We start from the raw sequence: 25,924 nt of genomic DNA on the forward strand, positions 1-25,924 counted from the left end.
AACAAATTGAATTATTTTTTCCGACTCATTGATTCTATGCACTCATATACACCGAAATGACATGGAAGTCACTAAGAGCACTCAGAATGGGCGGTCAATAACTCGCACACAATCTTTGAATACCTGAAAAGGAATACAGCTACTTCCTTGCCTGCCTCCTTTTCGCCATCTCGGCATCATACGTATCCAACACCGCCTTGAGTTCCTCCTTCGACGTCATACGCTCGAACCAATCCTTTGCATGCGGGAAAGCATTCACATCAAACCCATCCTCAGCATGGTTCGCCTGCGCGATTTTCTGCCAGGAGATAAACGCTACATCGGCGAATGAGAACTTATTTCCGACCAGCCAGGGGCCGTCCTGGATGTCGTTTTTATGAATTTCCTTTTGCTCGGCTAGCCACTTATCGAGCACGCCAGTGACGCGCTTGATTTCATTGACGTAGCGCTCAATAGCGGAGGGAACCTTTTCCTGGTGGAAGACCTTAAACCAATACGCCTGACCATAGTATGGACCTTGACCGGTAGTCTGCAAATACAGAAAGGAGCGAGCGAGTTGCGCTTCTGCGCTTCCCGGAGGGAAACTGAATTTGCGCGGCTCTTCGGTGTCGTAGCGTTCAATCAGATACTCGATGATGGCGCCGCTCTCCCAGATTGTGAAGTTGGTGTTTGGGTCGTGGATGGATGGAAGCCGACCATTGGGGTTGATTGCTTCGTACTCGGGGGTCTTCAGCTGATCCATGGGGATAAGAATGCTCTCAAAGGGAATCTCGAGCGCGGTCAGAACCAGACCGACTTTGAGGGGGTTGGGACCGAGGACGCCTCCGTAGAGTTTGATGGGTAGGATTTTTGCTGCCATGTTGCAAATTCAGTTTGACTGTCGGCTTGACGCTTTTTCAATTTGTTTGATGAAAGTTCAACATTTTGACGACGTCTCTGGGCCTTTTATAAGGTCGGTCCTAGAGTCCCTGAGCAACTATGTCAATTCAATACGAGCATCGCGAAGCAGCATCAGCAGCTTTCTAAGCGCTGATTAATTCATAATCCCATAACAAAGTATGACATCTGCCTCGAAATGAAGAATGATGTCGACTAATGGCATCGTTCGTGCAGAAGCCAAGACATTTTCCCCCAGCGCATCATCGCCATTCGGCCTTCTTCTCGGCCTCTCGGCCCCAGCAACAACCGACTTCTTATTCAGCTTTCTGAAATATTCACAATTTACTCGGACCAGACCGCGCAAATATCGAGAATACAAGCAAGCATTCACCAAGTTTTCTTAAGATCAATCTCATCATTGAATTTGTCAAAAGTCATGCACATGTGTTGATCTCGGTTTCTCATTCAAAGTGATATCGACAAGGGTGGCGGGCTGTTTTCCTCCGGATTCCGTTGGAGTTAACTTGCGCTATTCGCGAAGTCCATTTCATCTTGACATCTAATGCGGAAATTAGTGTGAATGTATGGACTACTTTTTTTAGGTATTTTGCGAACAATATACGCCAGGGAGTTTGAGTTTATCGCTTGTTAGAGCTTCTAGGACTTTGTACAAGATACGTAGACAAGATTTGATTGTCAATTAGGGCTAATCCGATGGCCTGAAGCTGTCATTAGCAAAGCTCGAGAAACCCTGGTTTCAGGTACCGGCAAAGTATTCACGCTTTGGCGAATGATTTATTCCACGTCCATGAGTAGACAGTTCGTCATAATATAAAAAAGTCTCGTTTATCATGTGCAATCATAAGTACATATCTGTTTTCAATGGTATATCATCGCACTTCATCAGCGTAACCTCAATGCAGACCCAACGCCATGCTCATGAAAAGACGAAAGAAAAACAACCAGCAATTAACTATTCAATGCGCGGAGGACTTCTAGAATGGCGCTCAGATGGACTCGAGCTTTGTCTAAGACACAAACGTCAGTCAAACACCATATCTAACAACAAAAGGAAGGAAAATACGTACGATCTTCTCCGAACTCCTTCCTTCCTAAACCCTTCGATAATCTTCAACATCTCCCTCCGTCCCGAAGTCGCATCAACCCTCTTTCCCGCCAAACTCATACTCACTTTCTGATGCGAATTCGCCCTCAATATCCTATCCAGCAACAAACACCTCATATTCAAACACACAAACACGCCACAGTCACTACTATTTTCCTGTTGCGGCGCATCCTCTAAATGCACAAATCGGATCGGACAGTTGAGTAACACGCCTAGTTTCATGGTTATGGTGCCTGCTTCCATTCTGTTCCCAGGTGGGAGGGAGTCGTAGTGGAATGCGATGCGGTCGACGATCGAGACTACGAGTAAGGACCAGTGGGTTCCGCCTTCGGCTTCGGTGACGTTTCGGCAGTCATTTATGGGGAGGAAGACGTGGGTGGCCTTTGTGAAGTCTGGGAGAGCTTCGCGGAGGGTGCGCGGGTCGGAGGTTTGGAGGAGCATGAAGGACATGCTGGGGCGGAGGAGGATGATATTGGCGTGCTCGAGTTTGGAGAGGTATTCGTGTTCAAGGTATCTATAGCAAGGAGTCAGTGATGAGGGCTAGGAAATGGGGAGATTACATACTCCTCCCAGAAAGAGATAACGTTATCCGTCAACCAGTCATCTTTTAATGTCTGAATATCCTCGCGCATTACTATTCCAGTCAGATATCTTTCTGACGACATTAATCGCTGTTTCGTGCACTTACATCTCACATCATGATCTAATTGAGTTAATCAGATTAGTCTTTGTCTCAACTCTAATCGATAACCGAGGCAATGCTTACAACTCAAATACGCATCATCAGGATGCAACTATCAACAACCAATCAATTAGTCACAAGACGTCAAAATGGTTTAGCGATCACGTACAGTATCAGACCACCTTCCCATCATCTTTTTCTGGAGTTTGCCGAGGCCGCTTTCGCGCATATTTGGACGCGGAAGAGAGCGGGCGGGTCGGTTTATCGGGTCTTTGTATGTCGTATGGTGTATAAATACAGATATGTGTATATTTGTTTGAAATGCTGATTTCTAAGGACAGATCGAAGTGGATGTGCGTATTGGCGTTGTGAGGTATGCCGCTAGATACAGGTCGCGTAAGTACCTAGAGCTTCCACAAGGTTATGTACACAAATCAAGTCGTCCCACTGTTGCAAGAAAGTGCAAAGTCAGCAAATGCATAATACGAACAGGATATCTGGGGTTTTCACCTTTTTATGTACTACTCCTTGACTGCGCTATCTGACTCAACGCAGATTCCGCGCCGTCCGTAAATCGTAGTAAGAATTCTCTCGAGTGCAAGACAAGTTGAGAATACGCAAATGAACAATCTAGCAAATGCAGTATGCACAGTATGGTCGTATGTATTGTTAAACGAAGGAAAGTAATGATCCGACAAGTTGTGTAGTTGCAGGTGGCTCTCGCTCGTTCCTTTCTGACTCTCGGGTTGACTTTCGCCGCGACGTCACCGATTGTGGCTGACCGAGCGTGGCTGGGTTGCGGTTCACTACCCGTCTATTGTGGCTAGGGCTGAATCATACAATTTCAAGCAATTAAAAGGCCTGACTCGTTTAGTTGATGGAAAAACAATGATTATGGTCAAAATGGAACATAAATATCAACACTGTAACTGGGTATCTACATAAATGAATACATTGCCCGAAAAAATCCTGAGACATGATTGCTGGTCTGTTGACAAGCAGAATCGTCTTGACGGGCAAAGAAGAGAAGAAAGAAAAAAAAGTATACAGTCGCCAATGGTCAATAGACAGAGCTCGGTTTAATGAAGACATCAACCACCGAGCCAACCTGTACACTGATACATCCGGTTCAACGCCGGCTTCAGTGATACACAAACATGAACAAAAGAAAGAAATCTTCGGGGTTATAAAAAACGAGAAACATACTTGATGAAATGTTCGTGAGGTATACTCAACAGAATGTAAGAGAAAATAAAGAAGCAGTCGTGAAAATGGTTGGTCGTTAATCATGATGAGAGCGCCGAAAATGCTGGAAAAAAATAATCGCTAATCTGTATTGTAGATGTGCGGGTGAAATGCCATCTGTACAGACGACCAGTTTTATGCCGCTTCAACCAAGCTTTGCAAAATGCTGAGTCCATATCCAGCCAACCTGGCCTGTAGGGTCKTCTTGWTTCTKGGSGAGCCACAACTCGCCCTTTTCTGCAATCACATCAAACACTTCTCCCTCGGTATAGGTGAGATAAAGATATCCGGCCTCACGTCGGGACTTGTCAATGTTGAACTCGTAAAGACTGGCTGCAAGGAACAAGACTTTCGGATTGGGGTTGGCACTTGTTACTGGTGCTAGTAGAGGTGCGGCTGCTTCTTGCATTGGTGAGTCAGCCATGGGCATTGCAGACGAAAAGAATCCCGAGAATCGAGCTGGTGACGCAGTTGTTTCAGCTGTTCTTGTCTCTTGAAGCAAGGAATCACGCATGAAAGGCATATCTAGACTCAAACGAGGAGCGGTGTGAAACGAGTCTGTTTGACGACCAGTCGATCCCGTGCTAGGCCGTCCTGGCGACAATGCTTGGGCCATTGCACCAGTGCCAATCTGACCATTGACTGATTCTGCACTCGCTCCTGGGCGAGCCACGTTGGAAAGAGATGAGCTGGCACGTGTACGACCTCCGATATATGAAAAAGAGCTATGCTGATCGGTCTGCCCGTCCATTCCGTACGATTGAATCGATGTTGCAATGGTTCCCTGATCGTAGGAAACTTTCGGAGAACTATCAAAGGTGCCTGATGTGGTACGAGCGCTAGTACTGGTAACAGTTGAAGGCCTTCGAGGCGAGGTTGGCCCATCCCCTAGAGGGGCGTTGAAATTAGCCAGGTTGCCAGCTTCAGAGAGAAGAGTTCCGTTGCAAAGTGCAAGTGACATGATTTGTGCATCAGCGAATGAGAAGTCGGCTGACCAGTCACTAACGATGCCTGTCACATCTCCAGGGAAGCGATCAAGAATAGGTCCGAGTTTCTGCTGAAGGATCTGGTACCATCCTTCTTGTATAGACACAAATTTCTTCAAACATGCTTCCATAAGCTTGGCAGTAAGAGTAAAAAGTCGCGGAAGCTCATCCTTTAAAGCGTCGTTCAGCACCGAGAATTGCTCGCCTTGTTCAATGGTTCGCCTGTCTGGTTTATCGCCGCGGTCGATTATGGATTTGTAACGAGCATAGTCAAGCAATCTCTTGTCTCGCTTGGTCATTACTTTCTGCGGGCCTTCATACAGCTTGAGGACGGTCAACATAGGGTCGATAACACCTTTGCGGACGGTTGAGATCTATGATTATTAGCACAATCCAAATCTTGGGCAAAGGAAAAACTTACATGGTCAGGGAGAGCAACGCTCATAATCTCCCGAACAAACACTCGCAATCGATGCCACTTGCTTTCTATCTCCGTGTAGTTGGACTGCGCCACATCAATGCAACCGTGAAGGGCACCAATGTAGTCATTGAACTTCTCCATGCCAGACTTGATTTCGCGGGTGTACATTTCCACATCGCGCATTACAACTTGCAACTGAAAGAAATGCTCGTTGAAGCGATTTGCCAGCGAATTGTAGTCAGTATCCTCATACATTTCGGAAAGACCGACCTGTTGTCGAAGCTTCTCGGTTCGACGACCAAACGCTTTGGTAAATCCAGAACGAACGTCGGATTCCTTCCTCTTTCGGCTGCTAACGACTTGACCGACGACGTCAGCGCGCTTCTTCAGGTCGTTAATGCGAACCGAAATCTTTGTAACCGCTTCTAGTGCTTGAACCAAAGCTGCATGATCCGGGTGGCTCTCAGGGGTTGCGTTGATCAGTTGGTTCAGAAGTAGAGGGTATTTTACCAAACGCTGAACAGGCTTCACCAGCAAAGCGTCCAAGTTCCAGGCTTCTGTGAGATCGGCCGCCCAATCTCGACATTCTTTCAACCAGATTTCGACCTTGGGATTACGCTGTAGTATCTGCAGTTTCTTGTTCGCAGCCTCATGGTTCTTGAGATACTCCGTGTAAACCTTTTCCATCTGGCTCATATTCTTAATGAAAACATGACCAATAAAGGTAAGCTGATCTTGTTCCAAGCTAGATAACCCAGAAGTCGAACTTGGTGCTTCCGCTGGCGAATCGGTGCGACCGTTGCGCTGCCCCTTTTTGCTATTCCATCGTGCGGATTTCGGCATCACGTACACGCTTTTGGCTGCCTGCTTCAATGCATCAAAGAAATTCATGGAGAATTGGACAATCTGGTCGGAATTGGCGAAAAGTGTTTTGACGTCGTCCACAGATAAGTCCAAGCATGAACTTGACGTTCCCTTGTAAATGTCGTCCACTACTTTCATATCCCGGCCATACGTGTACTCGGTATCAACAAGCTCTTTTATAACGTGTCGGCGTTGTTTCAGCTGCTTCTGTTCAGGAGTTGGTGAGCCAGCTGGAATCTCTCCAGCAAGATCTGGAGCAGGAATCTGGTACTGTGAAGTAGCAGAGGATGCTACCGTTGGCGGCGATGGAGTGAAACCAGAGTGTGTGAGGTATGAATCTTCGCTGTGACGTACTGGAAGATGTTCCTCAACTGTTGAAAAGGGGTCACTGGAAAGGTTGCTGGATGGAGGTTGACTAGTGTAGATGCTTGGTGAGACCGATTGGGGCGCAGGAATCTTCGAAGAATATGGCTCCAGAGCCGCATCATCCTTTGGAGCCGGAGGGGGACTGTAAGAAGGCATTGGTGGCATGGGAGTAACTCTAGCGTCATCCACAGGAGATTGCACATGGATGGCGAGACCCAATCCATTCCACGAATTCTTGTCGTGGGAAGGGACTGATGTTGGGATTTCCGGGATAGACGAGCCTCCTAGCTGATGATTCCTGTCCGCAGCCTGCGGTTTAACATCATCTTTGGGTGGAGGTACTGGTGGCTCATCTTCTGCCGCGACTTGAATCCAATCGGCAATTGACGGCGAAGCACTTTCCCAGTCATCACGCAAGTTCAAGCTGGCCCGGTGTGGGACGCGATCTGAAGGAGCTAACTCTTCTATACGCGGCACCATGACAGAATCTTCTTCTAAGCTGTTGGCATTCTGTTCAGCCCGGCTCTGTCGTTCAAAGTTTTCCCATGGGCGATCTATAGATTCGCTTAGCCCGCCACGTGCTAGTTGTTGTACATAAAGCTGTGTAACTCGTTTCGAATCCCAGCCACCCTGCCGGATCAAGTTGTCCGGATGTGAACGCTGTCGCTTGTGGGTGTCGAGACCTTTGGCAGGTCTGTTGTGGAAAGAATCCAGAGTGGCCTGACGGCGCAATCCATTTGGAGAATCGTTCCAATTAGGCACTGGCTGACTCTCATGGTCAGTAGATTGTCGCGGCTCATCTTCAGCGTCGCACTGGCTATCTAGGCTCGATTGTTGCTCTCGTGTGGAAGAAGCCCAGGATGCCATACTCCATCTGTTAACGTCGTCATGACCAGTGGTATCACTCCCCGTGTTCTTACTTGCTTCAAGGTCGTTGCTCTGGCTACGATCTATCTCGTCCAAGAAAAATGTAGCTCGGGCGGGATCGAGCATGATGCGGATTGACCCATTGTCGTCATTCTCCTCGTCACACAGCTCATTGTCATCATCATCGTCCTCTTCTTCCTCGTCGCACTCGCTACTAGAGCTTGATTCACGTAATTGCATAATACGACTGAGGAGGTCACGGTGAGATGCTTGATGGTCGAGTCCAACTTGAGGTTCAGGGTCGAAGGTAGTAGAGTCGGAACCATTGGTAGCTGTTGTTATCGCCGAGGAGGGGGGAATATCTGAAGGATCAACAGAAGCGGGAGCTGGGTGGATATTTGGGACTGTCGATGCACCCAATGTGGGAGAGTCGGCCAGGCTGGGTTGGGATTCAGGATTGACTTCTGAATGTTGACTATGATTTAAGCTGTTGCTATCGGTAATGACAGACAAAGTTGGAATCGGATTCTGCCCGTCGATTGTGGTAAAATCGATGTCAGTGTCATCATGAGTAGTATATTGAGGATCAGGAAAGTCGTTCGTAGCATGCGGCTGTATAGGAGTAGATGCCGACTCCATTGAGGCCATCTTTCGAAGCTCGCCCTCACGAATGAGCATTGATCGCACTTGCTCATCTCTCTTATAGCGGGCTAACCTTCGACGCTCGGCAGCTTCTTCCTCCTTTTTGACGGTCTCCTGAACAGACTTGTTGAAAGCTTGCTGAATGCGCTGTCGTCGAGCGGCAAAATCTACATTACCCAACTCTGGTGGTTTTCGTGTTCTTGTGCGAGGATTCCGTGTAAGATCATCAGCAGTTTCAGAAGTCTGAAGACGAGAAACACGATCAACAACTTTAGCGCGAGATGCTGCAGTGCTTGCTGCGGAAACAGGTTGTCGTGGTCTGGAACTACGCAAAGGCGGAGACATCTTGGGCGGAGGCGCAGAGACATATACCTTGAGCGATCCCTTGTCCGGAACTTGTCGCGGACTTCCATGGCTGTGGGTAACATTTCGACGACCTGGCGATTTGACGGTAGTATGTATAGGTATTCTCCGCTCCGGGTTTGTGAATGCCGAGGTTGATGTCAGATTAAGAGGTTTCGGTAGACGACTGCTACCCTTAGGGGGAAGTGGTATTTGGACGGTGGAATTAGAGTGACTGTTCGGATGAAAGCCTATGGCTGAACTGGTTCGTGTCGAAGGAGATGATGGTGTAGAAGAATCTGAGGCTCGACTTCCTCGTCTGCTTGCCAAAGGAATTCGTGATTTCGTAATGTAAGAGCTTTCTGGGTTCATGGTGGAGACCGGATCTTGTACCGCGACGGCAGCCACCTGGGTTGCTAAAGGGCTTGTCACGTTAGGTTTCACTGTCGTCCAGGATGCGTCACTCCTTGATCGGCGGTGGTTGCGGCCACCACCCTCGGATAAATTCTTATTAACAGATTCCAGTGAGTGGGTGTAGCCCAAGTACCAAGCTGTTGGCGAAGATGGTGATATTACTGGACCAAATGCTCCTCCTGGTCGCGAGCTATCGCCAAGCAATGGGTGTGGGCTGGAAATGCTACTCTCTGAGCCTCGGCGACGGGGATGGGCTTGAAGAATACCATGTCCCGGCCGATCATTCACTGCGGTATCAATAGTAAGAAGCTCTCCAAACAATGGTCGGCGCGACGAATGACCGCCGTAGGTTTGATAAGATGGAGACTGGGAGTTCTGGTAGAGGTTGTGCTGAGATTGCTCTGGTCGATCGTAGGTCGGTATGGATGGGAAAGATGTTGGGGGAGACAAATCGTGCCGTTGGTTTGCCTCGCGCGTCTGGGTCCCAGAACGACTTCGATTGCCAAAGCTAGGCGAAGGGCTAGCTGCTCGAGACGAAAAGGCCGATGCTGATCGAACAGGTACCGGCGGAACTTCGTCGACGTTCTTGTTGAAGCGTTCCACCAAGTCCTTGAAAGAGGCCTGCCTATTTCGAGCGCCGATAAATCCAGACGGTTGTGGGCGAGAAACGCCGTCCCTCGGCGATGTACTTGAATCTCCTGATGCGGACCGTAGTTGAAATGAACGAGGTGTGGATCTGTTGCGGCGGTAGGACGCAGAGTCGAAATGTTGTGAGAATTCCGGCGAGCGAGGAGCAGAGGTGATTGTGGTCATTCCTGGTCGAACGTCGACTGGGGGCAGCAGGCTTCCTAGGCCTGAACTCTTCTCCGCATCATTGACGGTGTAGGGTCGATAGAAATCGCTGGGATCAGGAGACGGTGTCTGCTCGGCGCGAGTTTCGGCTACTCGACTGGTGCTGTAAGGTACCTGAGGCTCAGAGGACGAGTGCTCTGGGTGATATGTGAGGGCGGACAGAAGTGGTCCCGACAGTTGAGATGTGGATGTGAGGGTCGAGATGCGGTCGAGTGAAAGGTAGTCGTTGGAGGAAGGAGCGAGCGGCGAGGAAGGTCGTTCAAAGCGTGGGGGAGAACGGGCGTGTGATTGAACAGAGGGGAAGGATTCATGGTCGTCGTCTCCGTCAGGCATCTTGCACGACGCCTGCGGCAAGAGGGACTGAAGAGGTTATGCTTCGGGTAGCCGTATGGAATCGAGAGGTTCCACCAGGGAAGGAATGCCAGTTAAGCTATCGATGCGTTGTCCACCAGCCCACTCTCGACGGTTCAAATTAACTTGGCCCCGGTCCAACAAACGAAATTGGTCGGTTGTGCAAATTGAAGAGCGGTGTCGCAGATTGGCTACAGAGCGGGCATCTCGTTGGTGCCTGAGGCTAGCGGCATATCGAAGCTTCGCCCAGCTTGCCTGGATGGACTTGCGAGGCCTATCCTGGAGTTGGAAAAAGCAAGCAGCGTCCAAGCTTGGGACGAAATGAAATGGGGCGACCGCGACGACCGGGCTCCTTGGAAGAGTCGCAATGGTTTGTCGACCGAGGTGCAGGGGGAGTGTTTCGTTGACGAATAAGCGACGGCGAGGCGATGACAGTAGAATACAGACGTCGTACGCAGCGAGGCGGAATCGTTCGAAGGACGAGTTGAGTGTGTAGTGCAGTGTCGTGGAAGCGTCGTGTCGTGTTGTGTGCTGGAGGAACGAACGAGTGGCTGTGGTGGAAGGAAGGAAGTAGCTTAGCAGAGCCCAAAACGGGAAGGAAGGAAACTGCCAACCTCGACGTGTCGCGGCACTAATCGCCCTAGCAAAGTGAAACCAGTACTATTACTCAGTGCCTAAAGTAAGTAGTAAGTAGTACTGTCAGGCTATCTGTTAGTCGCGGTAATCGGGGTTGGCAGAAATGCATACATCAATAATTGCTCAATGATCACCAACTGAAGAATGAACGGTTTATGTATTCGATCGATGAAAGCGGTCTTTATGACAATAATATCAATAAATCAACGAGATCAATAGGATCAATAATAATAAGCACCCCAACGTATACACTGTACAGCGCTTTTGGCTTGTGGAACCTGATATTCACAAATACTATGTAGAGAGCAAGGATTCGAGATGGAAAATCAAGAAAAGTCGAGAACGGCCTACGTAGTCTTACATAGTAGTGTACCGTACCCGGAAAAGCTCGCCGCGGGAGCAAAAAGTGGCGCTGGGTTGGTTTCAACTTTCAACGCTTATTTTGCTTTTTCCCTTCAATGTTCTACGAGTGCGATCACTGCGATGACTCTACATAGCACGATCGAGTTTTTCTGCGATGCCTTACCTAGCACTGTTAGCACAATTTTGACAGTGCGCTGGCGATCGTCGTCCTATGAGATCGTTGAGATGCTGCATTAGCGCCATCGGCTAGATGTCAACCCACTGTCTACATACGGAGAGTCTCAGACTAGACATGACAGAAAACCGTCCAGATATTCTGAAGTCTGAAAAGGTATACAAAGTCTTCATCAACATGCAACTACAAACAGTCTACACAAATCTACACAAATTATCAGAGAACCAACAGCAATGTTGGATGTTTCAAGCATACAAGGTTCAAGGCTGATGACGAGAGTGGCTCGCACATCTCCAGGCTGAAACGGGTCCAATTAAATTCGATGGAACGGCGGACAGCCCTGAGTCCCCGATAAGTTCTACATAGTAGTACTTCGTATTCCAGGCGGACCAGTCTGGAAAAGCCTGGTTGAGAGTCAAATATCACCTACGATTATCCTTGTCCAATATCTTCCGTCTATCACGGGTATATCTAATCATTCAACTACCTGAAGACGTAAGTAAACAAATCGTGCCTGGCCCGGATCCAGCATCCCGTCGCCCACAACGCCCGCCAGCCAATCAGCCATCGCCTGCCACGCGGAACCAGAAAACACCGGAAAAGACCGGTCTGGCCCGTGAGATGCAAACAGAGCCAACTCGATAGTTTTCTTTCTCAGTACACTACTGAAAATACTAACTACTGAGAATAATGAACGGTTGCTCAATCAAAGATCAGGGAACTGATAGAGCACAGACAGACAAAGCGGAGCAGTCGATCGACGATAACTGCGAGTAATTGGCGGTTACACTCGCATTTCAATCCGGCCCGATATTTTAGCCATCATCAATGAATATTGGTCGAGGAGTCTTATACGAGACCGATCGCCGTCTACTGGGAAAAAGAAAAAGAAAAAGAAAAGAAAAAAACAATTTTGAAAGTGCCAAGAGGTGACAGGAGAGAAAAGACAGGGAATCCCATCTACGACGATGTGTACCCTACGAACATGGGGTGCGGTGTAGGTGCCAGGGTGGTGTGTGGTGTGGACGTGTCACCCCAGCTAAAAGAAGCAGGCTGCCGTACCTGCAGTAGATTGGTCACACATCTTTACTATTACTTAGTATACTTAGTCATATTTCTTGCAGCGGGCTTGAAGAACTACTCAGGAGTCAGTGATAATGTGGGATCAAGCGGCGATCGATCAAATCAATGATCCACCGTTCGTTCATGGAGTGTTGGGCATATTCTGTAATATGCAAGATGTATCAATTGGTACCTGCATCGAACGCTGATGAACCAGAAGTCCTTGATGTATAACATTCAATAAAAAGCCACCATGTCGAGAAAACTTTCGATCGAGGAATTATCTGTAGATCTATAAAAAATGATAGTTGATTGAGTAGGGATGGTGTGCAAAAAGACAGGCGGTCGGGAGTCTCCACTCAGCCATGGCTGCCAAAAAAAAAAATCAACAACTAAAAACTGATACGTTCCGAAGCACTGAGGAGTTTATAGTGCGATATAGTTAATCTCCCTCTTAAGAGCAAACCTCTTGAGAGGCAAAATCAGCCGACAACGTGGGCAATCAGAATGAAGTAAAACCGATTTACTCAGGGCTAGTAACGTGTGAGCCCTAAGTCCTAGGCACGCCTGAATATACCTTGACGTATCTTCACCTCGGCCTATGAGACAAAGTATGTTAGTAATTTCCCTTGACTTTTCCGATGACCTGATCACCGCTCACTATACGAAAATTTCTATACTACATACATTAGCGAGTATGCGCACTACCCAGGCATCATTTGGTCGAGTTCCGTACCGAACAAAATACATGTATATCAAAGTGTTTTTGGAGACACCAGTTGATCCCTAGACCCATTTGGCTTCTGATTGTGCTTTTTATGTCACATGCAACTAGTGAGTCAAAATATTTGACCTAGATACACTTTTAAAAATAGAGGGTCTCAAGCACTTGTCATAAAGATAAAATTGAAAGGTTAAGTTCTTATCCTTTAGGGTTCAAACGTAGTCGGATCTTATTTCCGAGTAAGTTTGAACCTTAAGGTTACTATCACGCGTAGATCTAGTGTAAGTATCACGACTAGTCATCTAGAATAGTAGTTTCCTACCAGTGAAAACCTTGCGTTTATAGTATCAGGATAGCCCACTCCACAATCCTCGCGTAAACACCAAAAACATTTGAACAAGTAAACCGTTCTCGATCTCAGAGGTGTCAATCCGCAACTGTATCATGGGCCAAACCGTCTCAGCCGTCAAAGAAGCAATCAGAAGAGACGCTGATGAACAGAAMAAGCCGATGATACGCTCAATGCAACGAACGAGCTGGCTAGGAAGCAAGCAGTCAACTTCAAACAACAAGTAATGTAAGTCTTTCTTCGAACAAATCGAGAGCACTTGATTTTACTGATAATTCATCTGACAGCGACGAGGCCATCGATTCAACCGTAATTTCCATTGACAGAGTCATCGCATACGACAAGGTGACCAAAAACGACGTGAACAGCGAAGACGTAATGACCATATTAGATGAGATTACCATATGTTTCCCCGATTTTGCCAGTAGAGAGGTAGCAGAGCGTCTCGCCAATCTACTCAATTCGGGCTTGAAGACGATGTTTAGCAATTATGTGGAAAATGCATCTAGATTAGAAAAGTAGTGTGCTTTATCGCATCAATGCAGTCTCCATTTTTCAGGGTACTGACTTACTGAAAGCTAGAAAGTGTTCTTACAACAGGTAATTTCGGCGGACTCGTGCAGTCAGATCTATCCATGTTCTCGTTGATATATACGTCCGAGGAACTTCCGGCAATTGCGAACAATATTATTACCTTTTTTTGTGGTATCTTCGGTCAGGTACAATTTACCTGCTCATTTACCAAATTCTCATCACTAACCACCCTTATACAGATTACGGGATGAGACGACAATGAGATTAAATTGGCTATCCGGGATACTTACACCGGATTGATGACAGGCGAAGGGAAGATATTCCAGCAGCTCAAAACAATTAGGGATTCCCAGGGAGAACCGGTTTCGGAATTGATTGTCAAAAGTAAACTATTCCTCGTAGCCGCGAGAGCATATGGAGGTACTCCAGTCTAATTTGAAACATGCAAGAAACAGACAAAACGGGGTAGAGAGTGGATATTAGCCGAAGGGATGCAGGTTGGCACTTCTGCCAGATGGTGATGTTTCAATCAGGATCCATCATTCTTTATAGAGTCCGTCTTAAGGGCGTACATAATTTGTGGCTTTGTCCAAAAAAGAAGAGGCCGCTGCAAGTAGCTGCTCACTTGATGGATGTGTCTATGGAAAGGAAGGACGGAAAAGCTGTCGTATGCGAGTCATGGCGGACAAAAACACCTTAGAGCGAGATATGAGTAGACAGATTATCGTGAAATGCGTTAGCCAGCACAAGTAATGTATCAACGGCATCTTGCATGTCCGGGGGAGATCTACAAAGTCGCCCCTCATAATCACGGATTGATTCGTAACTCCTTGATTGCGGACAACGGAAATGTACCGGGTCGGGCTTGAAATTGTGGTTCAGGACATTTGGAGACAATCGTGCAGCTCCTGCATTGAGGACATAAGTAACTCCAACTAGAAAGCAGCAAATTAGCCATCCTAGATGATATCAATGAGTAGAAGGCGCTGGGGACATAGGTATATTGTCCGATGAGACATTCAGCAAACGGGCAAGAAGGAGCACTCCCAAGGTATGCAGCTATCACCTGACTGATTGTTCAGAACGCACACTGAATGATTCCAGCCCAGGTGACTTGTCAGGTCAGACATGGACGTTCCAAGGCTCTAATTATGTGGATTGCGAGCTACCCGACATATATTCTCCGAAAGATTCGACTGTCCTGGAATCCATCAGTATGTGCCCAATGACTTAGTATCCAAAATCTTTGAGAATGCTTTAAGCGGCTGGAAGCACAAGAGAGAACATAGTGCTCGATATTATGATGACCGATGTGAGCACTGCGATGATGCAGTTATAATAGGATTAATAGGGGGTTAAGCTAACAGTTCGCCGGTTCCGGCCCGGTACGTACCTTTTGAGCGACCGAAGATTTTAAAATCCAGAACTTTTTTTCTCCTCCCTCTACTTTCTAAATTCAATAATCACATAGTTTATACACAATGCCTGACGTTTCCAAGCACGCGGCCGTGCTTCAGGACCTGAAGAATGGCTCCATTCGCACTTTGGGCGTGAGCATCGGGCCGGTCACAATTACACCCGGACTGAAAGTCGCGAAAGCAGGTGAGAAATCAGAGTCATGCAGAACTGACCTGAATTTTTTATCTGACAGAATTTTATTAGAAACGCACGTAACACCCAAACTCACGGTGCCCTCGGACCTACCGAAAGACTCGACGTACGCGGTCATCTGTCTCGACCTGGATGCACCATTCATCTCGTGGAATTTCATGAGCCCGATCGCCCATTTAATTCAAACGGACCTTAAAGTCAGCCAGACAGAAGCAGGAGAGCTTGAGCTCAAAAGCAGCGAGCCCGCAATTGGTGCCTGGGCTGGCGCTGGTCCTCCGCCGGGAGCGCAGCCTCACCGTTACGTCTTTTATCTCTACGAGCAAAAGACAGATTCATCTGTTGCCTCGAAGATAAAGCCGTTCGGCATTACGCAGCGCATGAGGTTCGATAATGATGCTGTGGTGAAACAATTGGGTTTGGGGCAGGTTGTTGCAGCGAATTACTTTGTTTCGAACTAGTCTATAGTTCTGTTTTATTCTTGTTTCTTCTCCTTGATCTACTACGTCGAATAGCTTTTGATACCTTGGTATAGTCCTTTCACCACCAACGTTTGACTTGGGATCGCTACGATATAACTTTAATTGTACCTCCGAAATCTGATATATTATGCACCGCTACTTAGATACAACCATGTGTCTAATTTATCTATCTCCTCCGCGAAAAGGGCAGTGAGAGATGCATCTGCTGCAATTGTATCATTTGGTAAGCACAAGTCTATGAAGAAAATATTGAATGGCAAAAACGAACCTCACTACTCTCTCGCCCAAGGAAGTACAGACCTAGGCGCCTGTCCTATAGGTCGAGGAGGGCGCTGTTTACGAGAGGGAAGCCACCGGGGTCATTGGCGTCGAGGGAATACGCCCACCGTGCGTCGACTAATACCTGCATTTTATCGCAGTCGGTATATGTCTTAAGCATTGAGGTACGCAAACCATCGTCAAAAAATATCGTACTCCTGCTCCGGCCCTGTACCGGCCATGGCAATAATATCCAAGCAAATGTTGACGTTTCAATATATAGAGAACATAGCAACAGTGGCCATGACTTATTTGTGTAGCATATAGAAATGTATCACGAGCATGTTCTACCAATAAGAAAAGACGGAACACTCATTCCGGGTAACTATGAGCTCTGAACGTTTCAGGACTTGGGCGTGAATTAGATGTAACAATGATAACCTCTGTTGATGCAATTGGCATTTGGAGTTGGAAATGCTTTGTATGTAAACGCGGTCTATCTGAAATCCTTGATCGCAAGATTTTCGACTTTTCAGTAGTGCCATTACGGCTGGATATCGCTATTTCATCACGGCTGGATGGCAACGAAGTCGAAGTAGGGCTAGCAATTAAGTAAATCTTCTTTTGACGAAGGCCAGATCCGAGCTTGGTAAGAATTTTCGTCACGAATAACCTCTCAGGGATTATATCAATGTATCTTGACACATTCTACAAAAAGTCCAGAAGATCGAATGGTGTTAATTTGTAAGAAATATCAATACCCGTTTTTGACAACGCTTCGAGACGATCATGAATCAATGCTAGATATCTTGTCTATTCTACACGATGGGTGAACTTGAACGAAACATTCCAATGGATTTGGGCTAGTATGAAGCAGTAAAATTGAAAATTCTGAAAGGATGTACAATCTTTCTTAGAACTTAGGGCTAGGGCTAGGGCTAGGTGCGGATGACGTCGACGCGTCGATTCCAAAAGAAGTAATCCATCAACGCGTGATCGACGCGTCGACTCTCAACCACTTCAATACCAACGACACAGCGCTTCACAGAGCCGAGGTATCCATCGAGGATACGAATACGTGTTAGTGTTGATTTGTTTAGAGTCAAGACTTATTTGTCAGAATGTTAGTTTTTGCATAGAATCATGAGCAAAAAACGGAAGCGTCCCCAGAAAGCTACTGCACCCCAAGATGACCCGATCAAGAAACGTCAGAAAACAACTGCTACCTCGGTGACGATAGATCATCCCGTCTTGTCAGCATACTATCGTCGGGTAGTCACTTTGAGACAGTATTTGTTGGAAGAGCTACCATCATCCTCCAAGGCACGTCAACGTCGAATCAATTCTGCGGGGAAACGGGATGAGAATCAACAATCAGACCCGAATGCATCTATCGCAGCATCAACCCAGGGCAGTACCGACGGTGGCAATGATTTTGGCCGATTTCTAGATTCCACTCTTGTGGGACTATTGCACTCTCCGAGTCCGGCGGAGTTGGAGGCTCGCCATAGGGAATATGCTATCTTTTCCCAGTCGGAAGAACGATCTCTTCTTGGTACTGACACAGGACCATGCAATCATCAATCCGAGGTGAGAGGAGCTCTGTTACGATCACCTGTGCCAGATCTGATTATATTCTAGATAGTTGATTATGTTATATCTCATCTCTTCAGGCGAAGCACCAAACCTCAGCATGTGTTGGCCAATGGTTTCAATCTTGCGACCCGGCGTCAAATTGAGGACCAAAGATTTGGTGCAATGACGTTCAATATCCCCGGAGTCGTGTTGCAGATACCGAATCCTCATGTGATCGCTTTCAAGACAAGCCCATGGACCAATGTGTTGAGTCTCCTGGGTGGTGACGGAGAGGACATCATGAGCAAGCTTTTGATTGACTGCGGGGTGTTCTCTTGTGTTGACGAACAGAAGGGTGTTTACCGTCAAATCAGTGGTATGCATTTCTTATGTGGCTGCATTGACTCACTAGCCGAGATGCTTACCCCGAACAGGTGCCCATTTATCTGAGCTAGAGCCATTGAAATTGGAGGGCGAATCGTGTCTAGGTCAAGGACCTAGAACCGGTCAGGTCAAAACTATTCCCAAGGTGCCCAACAAGCCAGCAGGCGTACTTCACCAGCCAAACAGTATCGTCTTCGTCCGCCGTCGAATGCTTTATGCTCGTCCCGCAATCAATTCAAAGGGAGGCGTAAGGTTTGGGCTTCGACATATTCGTAAGTTGATGACCCGTTACTTATATAAGCAGAGAGTTGATACAATGTCGGTAGATGTTTTGAATCGGTTTCCGAACTCGAGCAATCTTGCGGAAACGGTCCATGTGATGAAGTACATATTTCCCCGTCAGTTTGGGCTACACAATGTGTTCACATCTGTAGTCGACTCTCGAGAGACAGTACAACCATTTAAAGACTATACCCTGAGAGAAGAAGAAATTGCGCGTTCGAAAGTTGCACAAAGATCTCGATTCCAATCAGTGAGACCCAAGATACCAAAACGACTTCGAGGAAGTCCGCTACAATTGGTACAAAGATTGCAGAAACGAAGCCAGACATGTTCTTACACCGAGTTACTGAGACACTATTGCCCAGAGTCTGTAAGTTTCGCCTTCTTTGATTGGCACCTGCAACGGTGACTGATAATAACAGGAAACTGGGCCAGCTAAACTTGGCTCCGCGCCATCCTCAACACCGGAGAATAATTCACAACAGTTTGTGACCCAGATCATCCCAAGTCGTCCACCACCAAGCCCACCAAAAGGAGCAGAGTGCAAATTGTCAGGAGCGACAGGCCCCGCTACTGAACGAAATGACAACATCTCGCGGAAAGTTTGTCTTCTAGACTACGCCACACCGACTTCATCTGTCTCTGCGTTTTGTCGCGCGACGCTACGAAAACTGATCCCACGGGAGTTCTTTGGCGAAGGTGAAGACGGGATATCGAACCAGCAGGCATTCATGCATCAAGTTGATCGATTCATTCGGATAAGTCGATTTGAAAGTCTTTCACTCCATGAGGTTTGCAACAATTTCAAGGTGCGATAGGACCATTGAAACATTTTCTTCAATACTGAAATTGTATAGATTTCCTCTTTGCGGTGGCTAGAACCACCATCGGTTACGTTGTCCAACGGCCAGCATATTGCTCTATCCGATTTTCGTAAACGAACTGAAATCCTACACGAATTTGTTTATTACGTTTTTGACTCACTACTCATACCTTTGATTCGCACCAACTTCTACGTGACAGAATCTCAGGTCCACAAGAATAGACTGTTCTATTTCCGGCATGATGTATGGCGAAGCTTGATTGAAAAGCCCTTGGCTGACATAAAATATTCCATGTTCGAGGAGATTAAACGCGACAAAGTCAGCCGGGTACTGCAATCTAAGCAATTATCATGGAGCGCTGTACGGTTGCTACCGAAAGCCACTGGAGCTCGTCCGATCATCAACCTTCGACGACGAGTTGCAAAGCATATTGGCAACCGTTCGTATCTCGGCCCCAGCACCAACTCCATCATGACACCGGTTTTTAATATGCTTCACTACGAAAAGGATCGCATGCCTGAATTACTTGGTTCGTCCATGTTCTCAGTCAGTGACATGTATCCACGTTTGAAGACATTCAAGGATCGACTGATACATTCTGAGAGCGAGAGCTATCGAAACGGGAAGCTTTATTTCGTCAAGCTGGACATCCAATCGTGCTTCGACACAATCCCGCAGGAGCGTCTTGTACCGCTTATTGAGAGTCTTGTCTCTCAGGAGATGTATCATATCTCAAAGCATGTAGAGATCAGACCAGGAGATAGTATCAACAACAGCAAGGGTTCGTCACATAAGTTCGGAACAGCTCAAAAGCCGATGGCCAAACCGATCCGCAAATTTCTCAGTAAGGCCAAACCACTGAGCGAGATACGGAACATTCCTGCGAGATCTACAGATAGGGTCAAAGCTTTACGCAGAAACACGATCCAGGTAGATACAGCAACCTCCAAGAATCACAGTGGAAATGCGCTACTCGATCTTCTGAGCGAACATGTCCGCAAGAATCTTGTCAAGATCGGCAAGAAATACTTCTATCAAAAGAATGGAATACCCCAAGGTTCTGTCTTGTCTAGCTTGCTCTGCAACTTTTTTTATGGACAGCTTGAGCGGCAAGTGCTGGATTTTCTCCAAGACGACGAAACACTTCTATTACGACTTATAGACGACTTCCTGCTGATAACGACTCGACCGGAGCTCGCCAAAAAATTTCTAGGAGTCATGTTGAGCGGTCAGCCGGAATATGGCATCACAGTCAATGCTAGCAAGAGCCTCGTCAATTTCGAAGCTACCATAAATGGGACGAAGATGCCTCGCTTGGAGGGTACTAGTTTTCCGTACTGTGGCAACCTCATCGACACGCATACATTGAATATACAGAAAGACCGAGACTATAGTTGCGGTGGGCAGGTTAATGTCGCAGATACGCTTACAGTGGAATCCAGTCGACTTCCCGGCCAGGCTTTCCATCGCAAGGTTCTATCCTCATTTCGGCTTCAGACTCATAACATGTTTTTGGACACTAGACACAACAGTCTGCGAAGTGTTTTGGTGGGCATATATTCGAACTTTGTGGAGACGGCCATCAAGATGTATCGATATATCAAGACATTGCCACCACGTCAACGCCCTTCACAAGAGCTCGTTCTCCAAACTATCCGAGACCTGATTCAGTTTGCAAACAAACTTATTCAGTCCAAGCGTTTGAAAACCAATTCAGAGTCCGCTGCTGAAGTTACTAGCGCCAGTGAAGAAACGCTTCAGACTTCTACACTCAAGTTTCAATGCGCGGTCTCACCCAGTCAGATAGATTACCTAGGCGCAGCGGCTTTTCGGCATGTCCTGACTCGAAAACAGACAAGCTATGGATCTACCATACAAGGACTCCAGCAAATCATAACGCGTACTAAACCGCGAACAGATAAAGAACTTATTCGTATGCGATGGATCACGGGAGAAGCGAACAAAATGTTTGATAATTGGAGATATTGATTCAACCATTCTCAATAAAACAAATATTGATGCTTTACCAATACACAATATTGGCAGACGACTTTCGTAGATATATACATAGTTGACTGGACATCTTATAGATTAGTCGTCATCGGTCATGAAGTCCTGCAACCACTGATTGCGTCCTATCTTGCTCCTGATCTTCTTTCCATAGATCCACATAGGGATAGTCAATGCACAGACAAACAGGAAAATACCACCCAGAGCACTAAACACAATCAAGATACCATTCTTCTCCAACCAATTATTCACAAAATATGTAAATCCAAAGGTCAAGAAGTTACGAGCATTGACCGAGACGAAGATCTCCTCACTGAGACGCGGGTAGCAGTCAACCACGTACCCGAAAACGCTAGTGGAGGCAAACGCCATAGCCATGTTTGCGAAGCCGAAGCAGAGCACGGGGCCAGACCAGTGGGTTTGGTAGTGGATTGTGGCGCCGAAACCGAAGAAGCCGACACTGCCCAGGATGGCAGTGAGGAGGATAAGTGGTAGACGGAATTCGGGCTCGTAAATACCACGGTTTTTGTTGGTGAGGTAGACGCAGATCCAGTCGTTCATGGGGCCGGAGATGACTTCGCCGACGAGTGTGAGGATGAAGGGGGAGAGACTGATGAGGCCGGTTTGGGAGACGGAGAAGTTGTAGGGGGCTTCGACGAAGATGACGCCGTTGACGACGGAGAAGACGACTAGGAGGTGTTAGCTTTGCGGCCCGGAATATGCGCTATTGACTAGACGTACCAATCCATGTGAGAGTTGTTCCGTAGATGAGGAATCCCCAAAGCACAGAAGGGTAAAAGAACAAGATGAAGGGACGAGCGAAGATCTTGAGAGGAGGCGCATCACTGTATTTGCCAGTGAAGACACGAAGACTCTGGAGGTATGACATGCGAGGCTTTGTAGCCAGTTCGGTGGCGGTGTTTTGTGCGGTCTCCAATTGGACGGGTGCTCCCTTTTCGTTATCTTCCAAATAATCCGTGGTCTTCTCGTTGGCTGTAAGCTGAGCGACCAGACCAGGAGGGCGTCTGTATGTGGTCTCAGGCACGAAGAAGACAATGCCAAACAAGAAGACACCGAAGAGGATGGCGCAGATCCAGAAGGTCCAGCGGAAACCAAGGTTTTCAATGATGTATCCAGAGATAAGGGCACCACCAGCGATACCGCACATCAAGAACAAATTCCAGACGGCGATACGTGTACCACGCTCGTGCACGTAGTAGATGTCCTTGATAGTAGCCAAGACCAGAATTTCATACGGCGCCATACCAATAGCAGAGACAACACGACTGGCCAAGAAAGAAGAATAATCTTTAGACGCAGCACCCCAGCAACTGGTAACGAGCATGACGACACTAGCAAGGAGGTAGACAGGACGTTTACCGTAGATTTTGGCAATGGGGTTCAAGAGGAAGACGCAGAGACCCAAAGTCAGAATGAGCCAGGCAGTAGCTTGAGACAGTGTCTCGACGGTGATGTTCAAGTCAGCTGCGACTTCCACGAAACCGGGTGAAAGCATAGGGCCAAAAGCACCGACGACACCGGCGGAGAGACCGATGATGAGAAGGATGAGTTCTTTTTGCCATTGAGGCCACTATTCCTGTAAGCTTTTTCCCACTATCATGGTTGTATCTCATAATGAACCTACGTTTAATGGATCATTGGGATCATCAGACGGCTGTGGCACGAGAATGATATGAGCGAATCTACCCTTTCCGTGCTTCAATTGGTCTTTCGGAATGTGGGCGTATTCTGGTGGTGTTTCGTTCGAATCCTTGTCACCCATGATAGCTTTTGAAATCATTAGTCCATACCGGCTAACAAGAAAACGTTGGCGAGATAGAACATACCTGTGCCCGGCACCAGCTCCATCTTCTTGCACTCCAATATTCCGAAAGGCATCTTGACGGCTTTGCTTGGGCACTTGATGCTTCGATGTTCGTAGAGAGAGTATATCAAGAATTGACAAGTCAATCAAAAGATGATGATCTCTGGGGATGCAGTTCAAAATCTGGAGTTCTTGATGGTATATATAGATACCTGGAGACGTTGTTCCCGTTCCCCAGATTCCCCAGCTCAATCGGTAGGAAGGGGAAGGAAAATAAATGCAGGAGGACGAAAAAGAGCTCTGGAGGCCTAAACTCCAGCAACCCCGTGAAAGTAAATTTGAACCAAGGTTTGACTCTAAGCCCTATTCGTGCGGTCTTTCTAAAGGGATTTAAATATGCCGGACCCGGAGAGCACATTAAGCTGGACGCCACGTTCTGGAGTCTACACTCCCCGGCCATCTTCCCAAAAGCTAAAATCGCAATTTGACAAGCGTTGACTACCTGTGTAGAGTTTTCACAGGAAATGATAGGCGAATCTTCAGACCATTGCATACGCACCATACCAAAAGAGTTTCGGTGATTGAGTCGGCTGACCTGGGACAGAGCAAACTCAACCGCGAATCCCGAATGGATCTTTCTTCCTTTTACGATTCGATTGGCTGGAGGCGGCGACTTGTGTGAATTGTCCGGGGGTTTTCCCAGCTGGCCATCGATTTTGGGTAATTGGGTCGGGGGTTTACGCGGGGCCCCGCTGAAATGTTGGCTGAGGAGACTTTTTTTATTGCAAGTGAACGACCAGAATGGAGCATGTGGAGATGCTGGTTTTGCCGTGGGGAAACCATACCGCCGGGAATCCATCCGAAGTGTTAATATTGCTGCGAATTATGAGTCACTGTGTATGCTATTGATAATACAATTCCATGTTTAATTGTTGGAAGTGATTTCAAAACACTCCAGTTCTGTGGCTTCAGTAAAGAAAAAGTGCTTATCCAACTACTGGTTAGATAGGACGGAACTAGGGTCACGGTAGTTGCATTTCTGTAGCTCCCGACAGTCTAATCTATCAGAACCCTAGCCAGATTGACCAGGACGACTCAACTTGTTGAGTATTTCGTTGAATTTTTTGGTATCTCTATAGCTATGGTACTGAGTAGGCGAAAATATAGGCAAAAAATTAGAGCATCGCTTGGCTCTCCTCGCCCGTCATATTCCCCTGTCTAAGCTTCGCGACAACATCATCATAGACATTGTAGGCATGCTCCTCGGAGTCAAAATTCAACAACCAAGGCTCCCGCTGCAACTTGACCACTTCCGGATGTTTTTTAACATAGTCTATATCAGCCTTGTGCCATTTGTCCCGGGTCGTCTCGCCGGTCTTTTGCGCCTTGAGTACTCGTTCATAGCGAATCTTCTCGTAAGCTTGTAGTGCTTCGCGGACGTTTGCGGCACTTCCACATTTCTCAAGGCAAACGGCAAGTGTGACTCCGTCTTCCATTGACTGTGACGCGCCTTGGATGGACGTTGGGAGGAATGGGTGCGCAGCGTCGCCGATCAGTGCAATGCGTTGCTTGGGGCTGATCCATGTAGGTAGGGGGTCGCGATAAATGAGCTTCCAGTCGACGAGGTAGTCTGTTGGTGTCGCTTTGATGATCTCTTGTACGACTGGGTCCCAGCCTTCGACGACTTTGAGGCAGTCTTCGATCTTGCCGGGGGTGGACCAAGATTCTTCAATATCTGCGTCATCCTGGTTTATGTTAGAATCCGTTTGGCTGTCTATTGTGTAGCTGGGAAATTACTTTATGCGTGCACACCCAGCTGAAATCCTTACCTCCCTTGAGGGAAGCTGCCAGAAAGTGTACATCAGGCCCAATCCAAGCCCAATGCGTATCTCCATTTTTCCATAAATGGTCGGTCAGCGGAGAATTCAACTTTGTAGAATCGAACCATGATCGGAAGATTGCATAACCGGACGATATCGGCTTATCCTCGTATCCCAAAACAATTCTTCGTCCCTCTGATCGCACACCGTCTGCTGGGAAGACAACATCTGCTGTAAACCTCTCCTCGGCCCCGGTTGCGACATTCCGGGCCAGAACACCGGCTACCTTGTCATCCTCAAAGTAATCAATCACCCTCTGTCCCAGGCGGATATCAATCCCTCGAGCTTTGGCGTGATTGAAAACAATCTCGTGAATCTCGCCTCTGTGTCCATTGAATTTCTTCCCGTAGCTGGCCTCTTCATCCCAGCGCTGAGCAAGGAGATAGTCACCATCCCACGTCACAAAATTTAGACGATCAGTGTTGTGGCACAAGGGATCCATCTGCTCTTCAACGCCCTCCCATTTCTGAAAGATGCGACCGCTGTTCGGTCCGAAGGAGATTATATCACCTAGGATCTTGAGTTGAGGGAATGATTCGAGGACGACTACATCGTGGCCTTTGCGGTGGCATTCAATTGCTGCGGTAAGACCGGCGAATCCGGCGCCAACGATGAGCACCTTGATGCCTGTTGGAGCGTTGCGATGGTACGACATGATGGGCTTTCTTCTCGGTCAATTTTTGAGCTTATGCAAACAGGATCATGTTTGAAAATAAGACGAAGAAGTGGTATATGGATGTCGTAATGGTCTTTATCTACCGATTAACCAACACATGGCAAAGACAGATCCATGCGATACCGTGCTACTGGCTGTTATCGGAGCGTCGGAATTCCATCCAGATAGTATTTCCGGTACGTATCTTGCCGACCTAGATGACATTGCAAAATGTGGAGAGAACAGTCACTTACAAAAAAC

General features: G+C 47.3%; 7 protein-coding genes across 7 annotated transcripts; 2 read left to right on the forward strand and 5 right to left on the reverse strand.

The window, feature by feature from the left end:
* Window positions 1-139: 139 nt before the first annotated feature.
* Window positions 140-859, reverse strand: BHQ10_004189 (uncharacterized protein; the record flags this gene model as incomplete). The annotated part of the gene is made up of 1 exon (XM_040876527.1): window positions 140-859. The coding sequence occupies one exon, from the start codon at window positions 857-859 to the stop codon at window positions 140-142; it is 720 nt and encodes a 239-aa protein (XP_040732693.1).
* A 993-nt stretch (window positions 860-1,852) lies between these two features.
* BHQ10_004190 (uncharacterized protein) lies at window positions 1,853-2,916 on the reverse strand (the record flags this gene model as incomplete). Its single annotated transcript, XM_040876529.1, has 6 exons — window positions 1,853-1,907; window positions 1,968-2,519; window positions 2,570-2,639; window positions 2,694-2,708; window positions 2,772-2,799; window positions 2,857-2,916. The coding sequence occupies 6 exons, from the start codon at window positions 2,914-2,916 to the stop codon at window positions 1,853-1,855; spliced, it is 780 nt and encodes a 259-aa protein (XP_040732694.1).
* A 1,161-nt stretch (window positions 2,917-4,077) lies between these two features.
* On the reverse strand, window positions 4,078-10,019 carry BHQ10_004191 (uncharacterized protein; the record flags this gene model as incomplete). Its single annotated transcript, XM_040876530.1, has 2 exons — window positions 4,078-5,292; window positions 5,340-10,019. The coding sequence occupies 2 exons, from the start codon at window positions 10,017-10,019 to the stop codon at window positions 4,078-4,080; spliced, it is 5,895 nt and encodes a 1,964-aa protein (XP_040732695.1).
* A 5,342-nt stretch (window positions 10,020-15,361) lies between these two features.
* Window positions 15,362-15,949, forward strand: BHQ10_004192 (uncharacterized protein; the record flags this gene model as incomplete). Its single annotated transcript, XM_040876531.1, has 2 exons — window positions 15,362-15,482; window positions 15,543-15,949. 2 exons carry the CDS (start codon window positions 15,362-15,364, stop codon window positions 15,947-15,949), a joined length of 528 nt encoding a protein of 175 aa, XP_040732696.1.
* Window positions 15,950-17,371: 1,422 nt separating this feature from the next.
* On the forward strand, window positions 17,372-21,282 carry BHQ10_004193 (uncharacterized protein; the record flags this gene model as incomplete). The annotated part of the gene is made up of 6 exons (XM_040876532.1): window positions 17,372-17,818; window positions 17,870-18,179; window positions 18,238-18,459; window positions 18,514-18,839; window positions 18,892-19,278; window positions 19,327-21,282. 6 exons carry the CDS (start codon window positions 17,372-17,374, stop codon window positions 21,280-21,282), a joined length of 3,648 nt encoding a protein of 1,215 aa, XP_040732697.1.
* Window positions 21,283-21,384: 102 nt separating this feature from the next.
* On the reverse strand, window positions 21,385-23,202 carry BHQ10_004194 (uncharacterized protein; the record flags this gene model as incomplete). The annotated part of the gene is made up of 4 exons (XM_040876533.1): window positions 21,385-21,992; window positions 22,045-22,894; window positions 22,949-23,091; window positions 23,151-23,202. 4 exons carry the CDS (start codon window positions 23,200-23,202, stop codon window positions 21,385-21,387), a joined length of 1,653 nt encoding a protein of 550 aa, XP_040732698.1.
* Window positions 23,203-24,303: 1,101 nt separating this feature from the next.
* BHQ10_004195 (uncharacterized protein) lies at window positions 24,304-25,663 on the reverse strand (the record flags this gene model as incomplete). Its single annotated transcript, XM_040876534.1, has 2 exons — window positions 24,304-24,873; window positions 24,926-25,663. The coding sequence occupies 2 exons, from the start codon at window positions 25,661-25,663 to the stop codon at window positions 24,304-24,306; spliced, it is 1,308 nt and encodes a 435-aa protein (XP_040732699.1).
* Between the last annotated feature and the right edge of the window lie 261 nt (window positions 25,664-25,924).

The sequence above is a fragment of the Talaromyces amestolkiae genome, assembly GCF_001896365.1.
Source record: "Talaromyces amestolkiae strain CIB chromosome Unknown scaffold7.1, whole genome shotgun sequence".
In the NCBI taxonomy this organism is placed as follows: Eukaryota; Fungi; Ascomycota; class Eurotiomycetes; order Eurotiales; family Trichocomaceae; genus Talaromyces; species Talaromyces amestolkiae.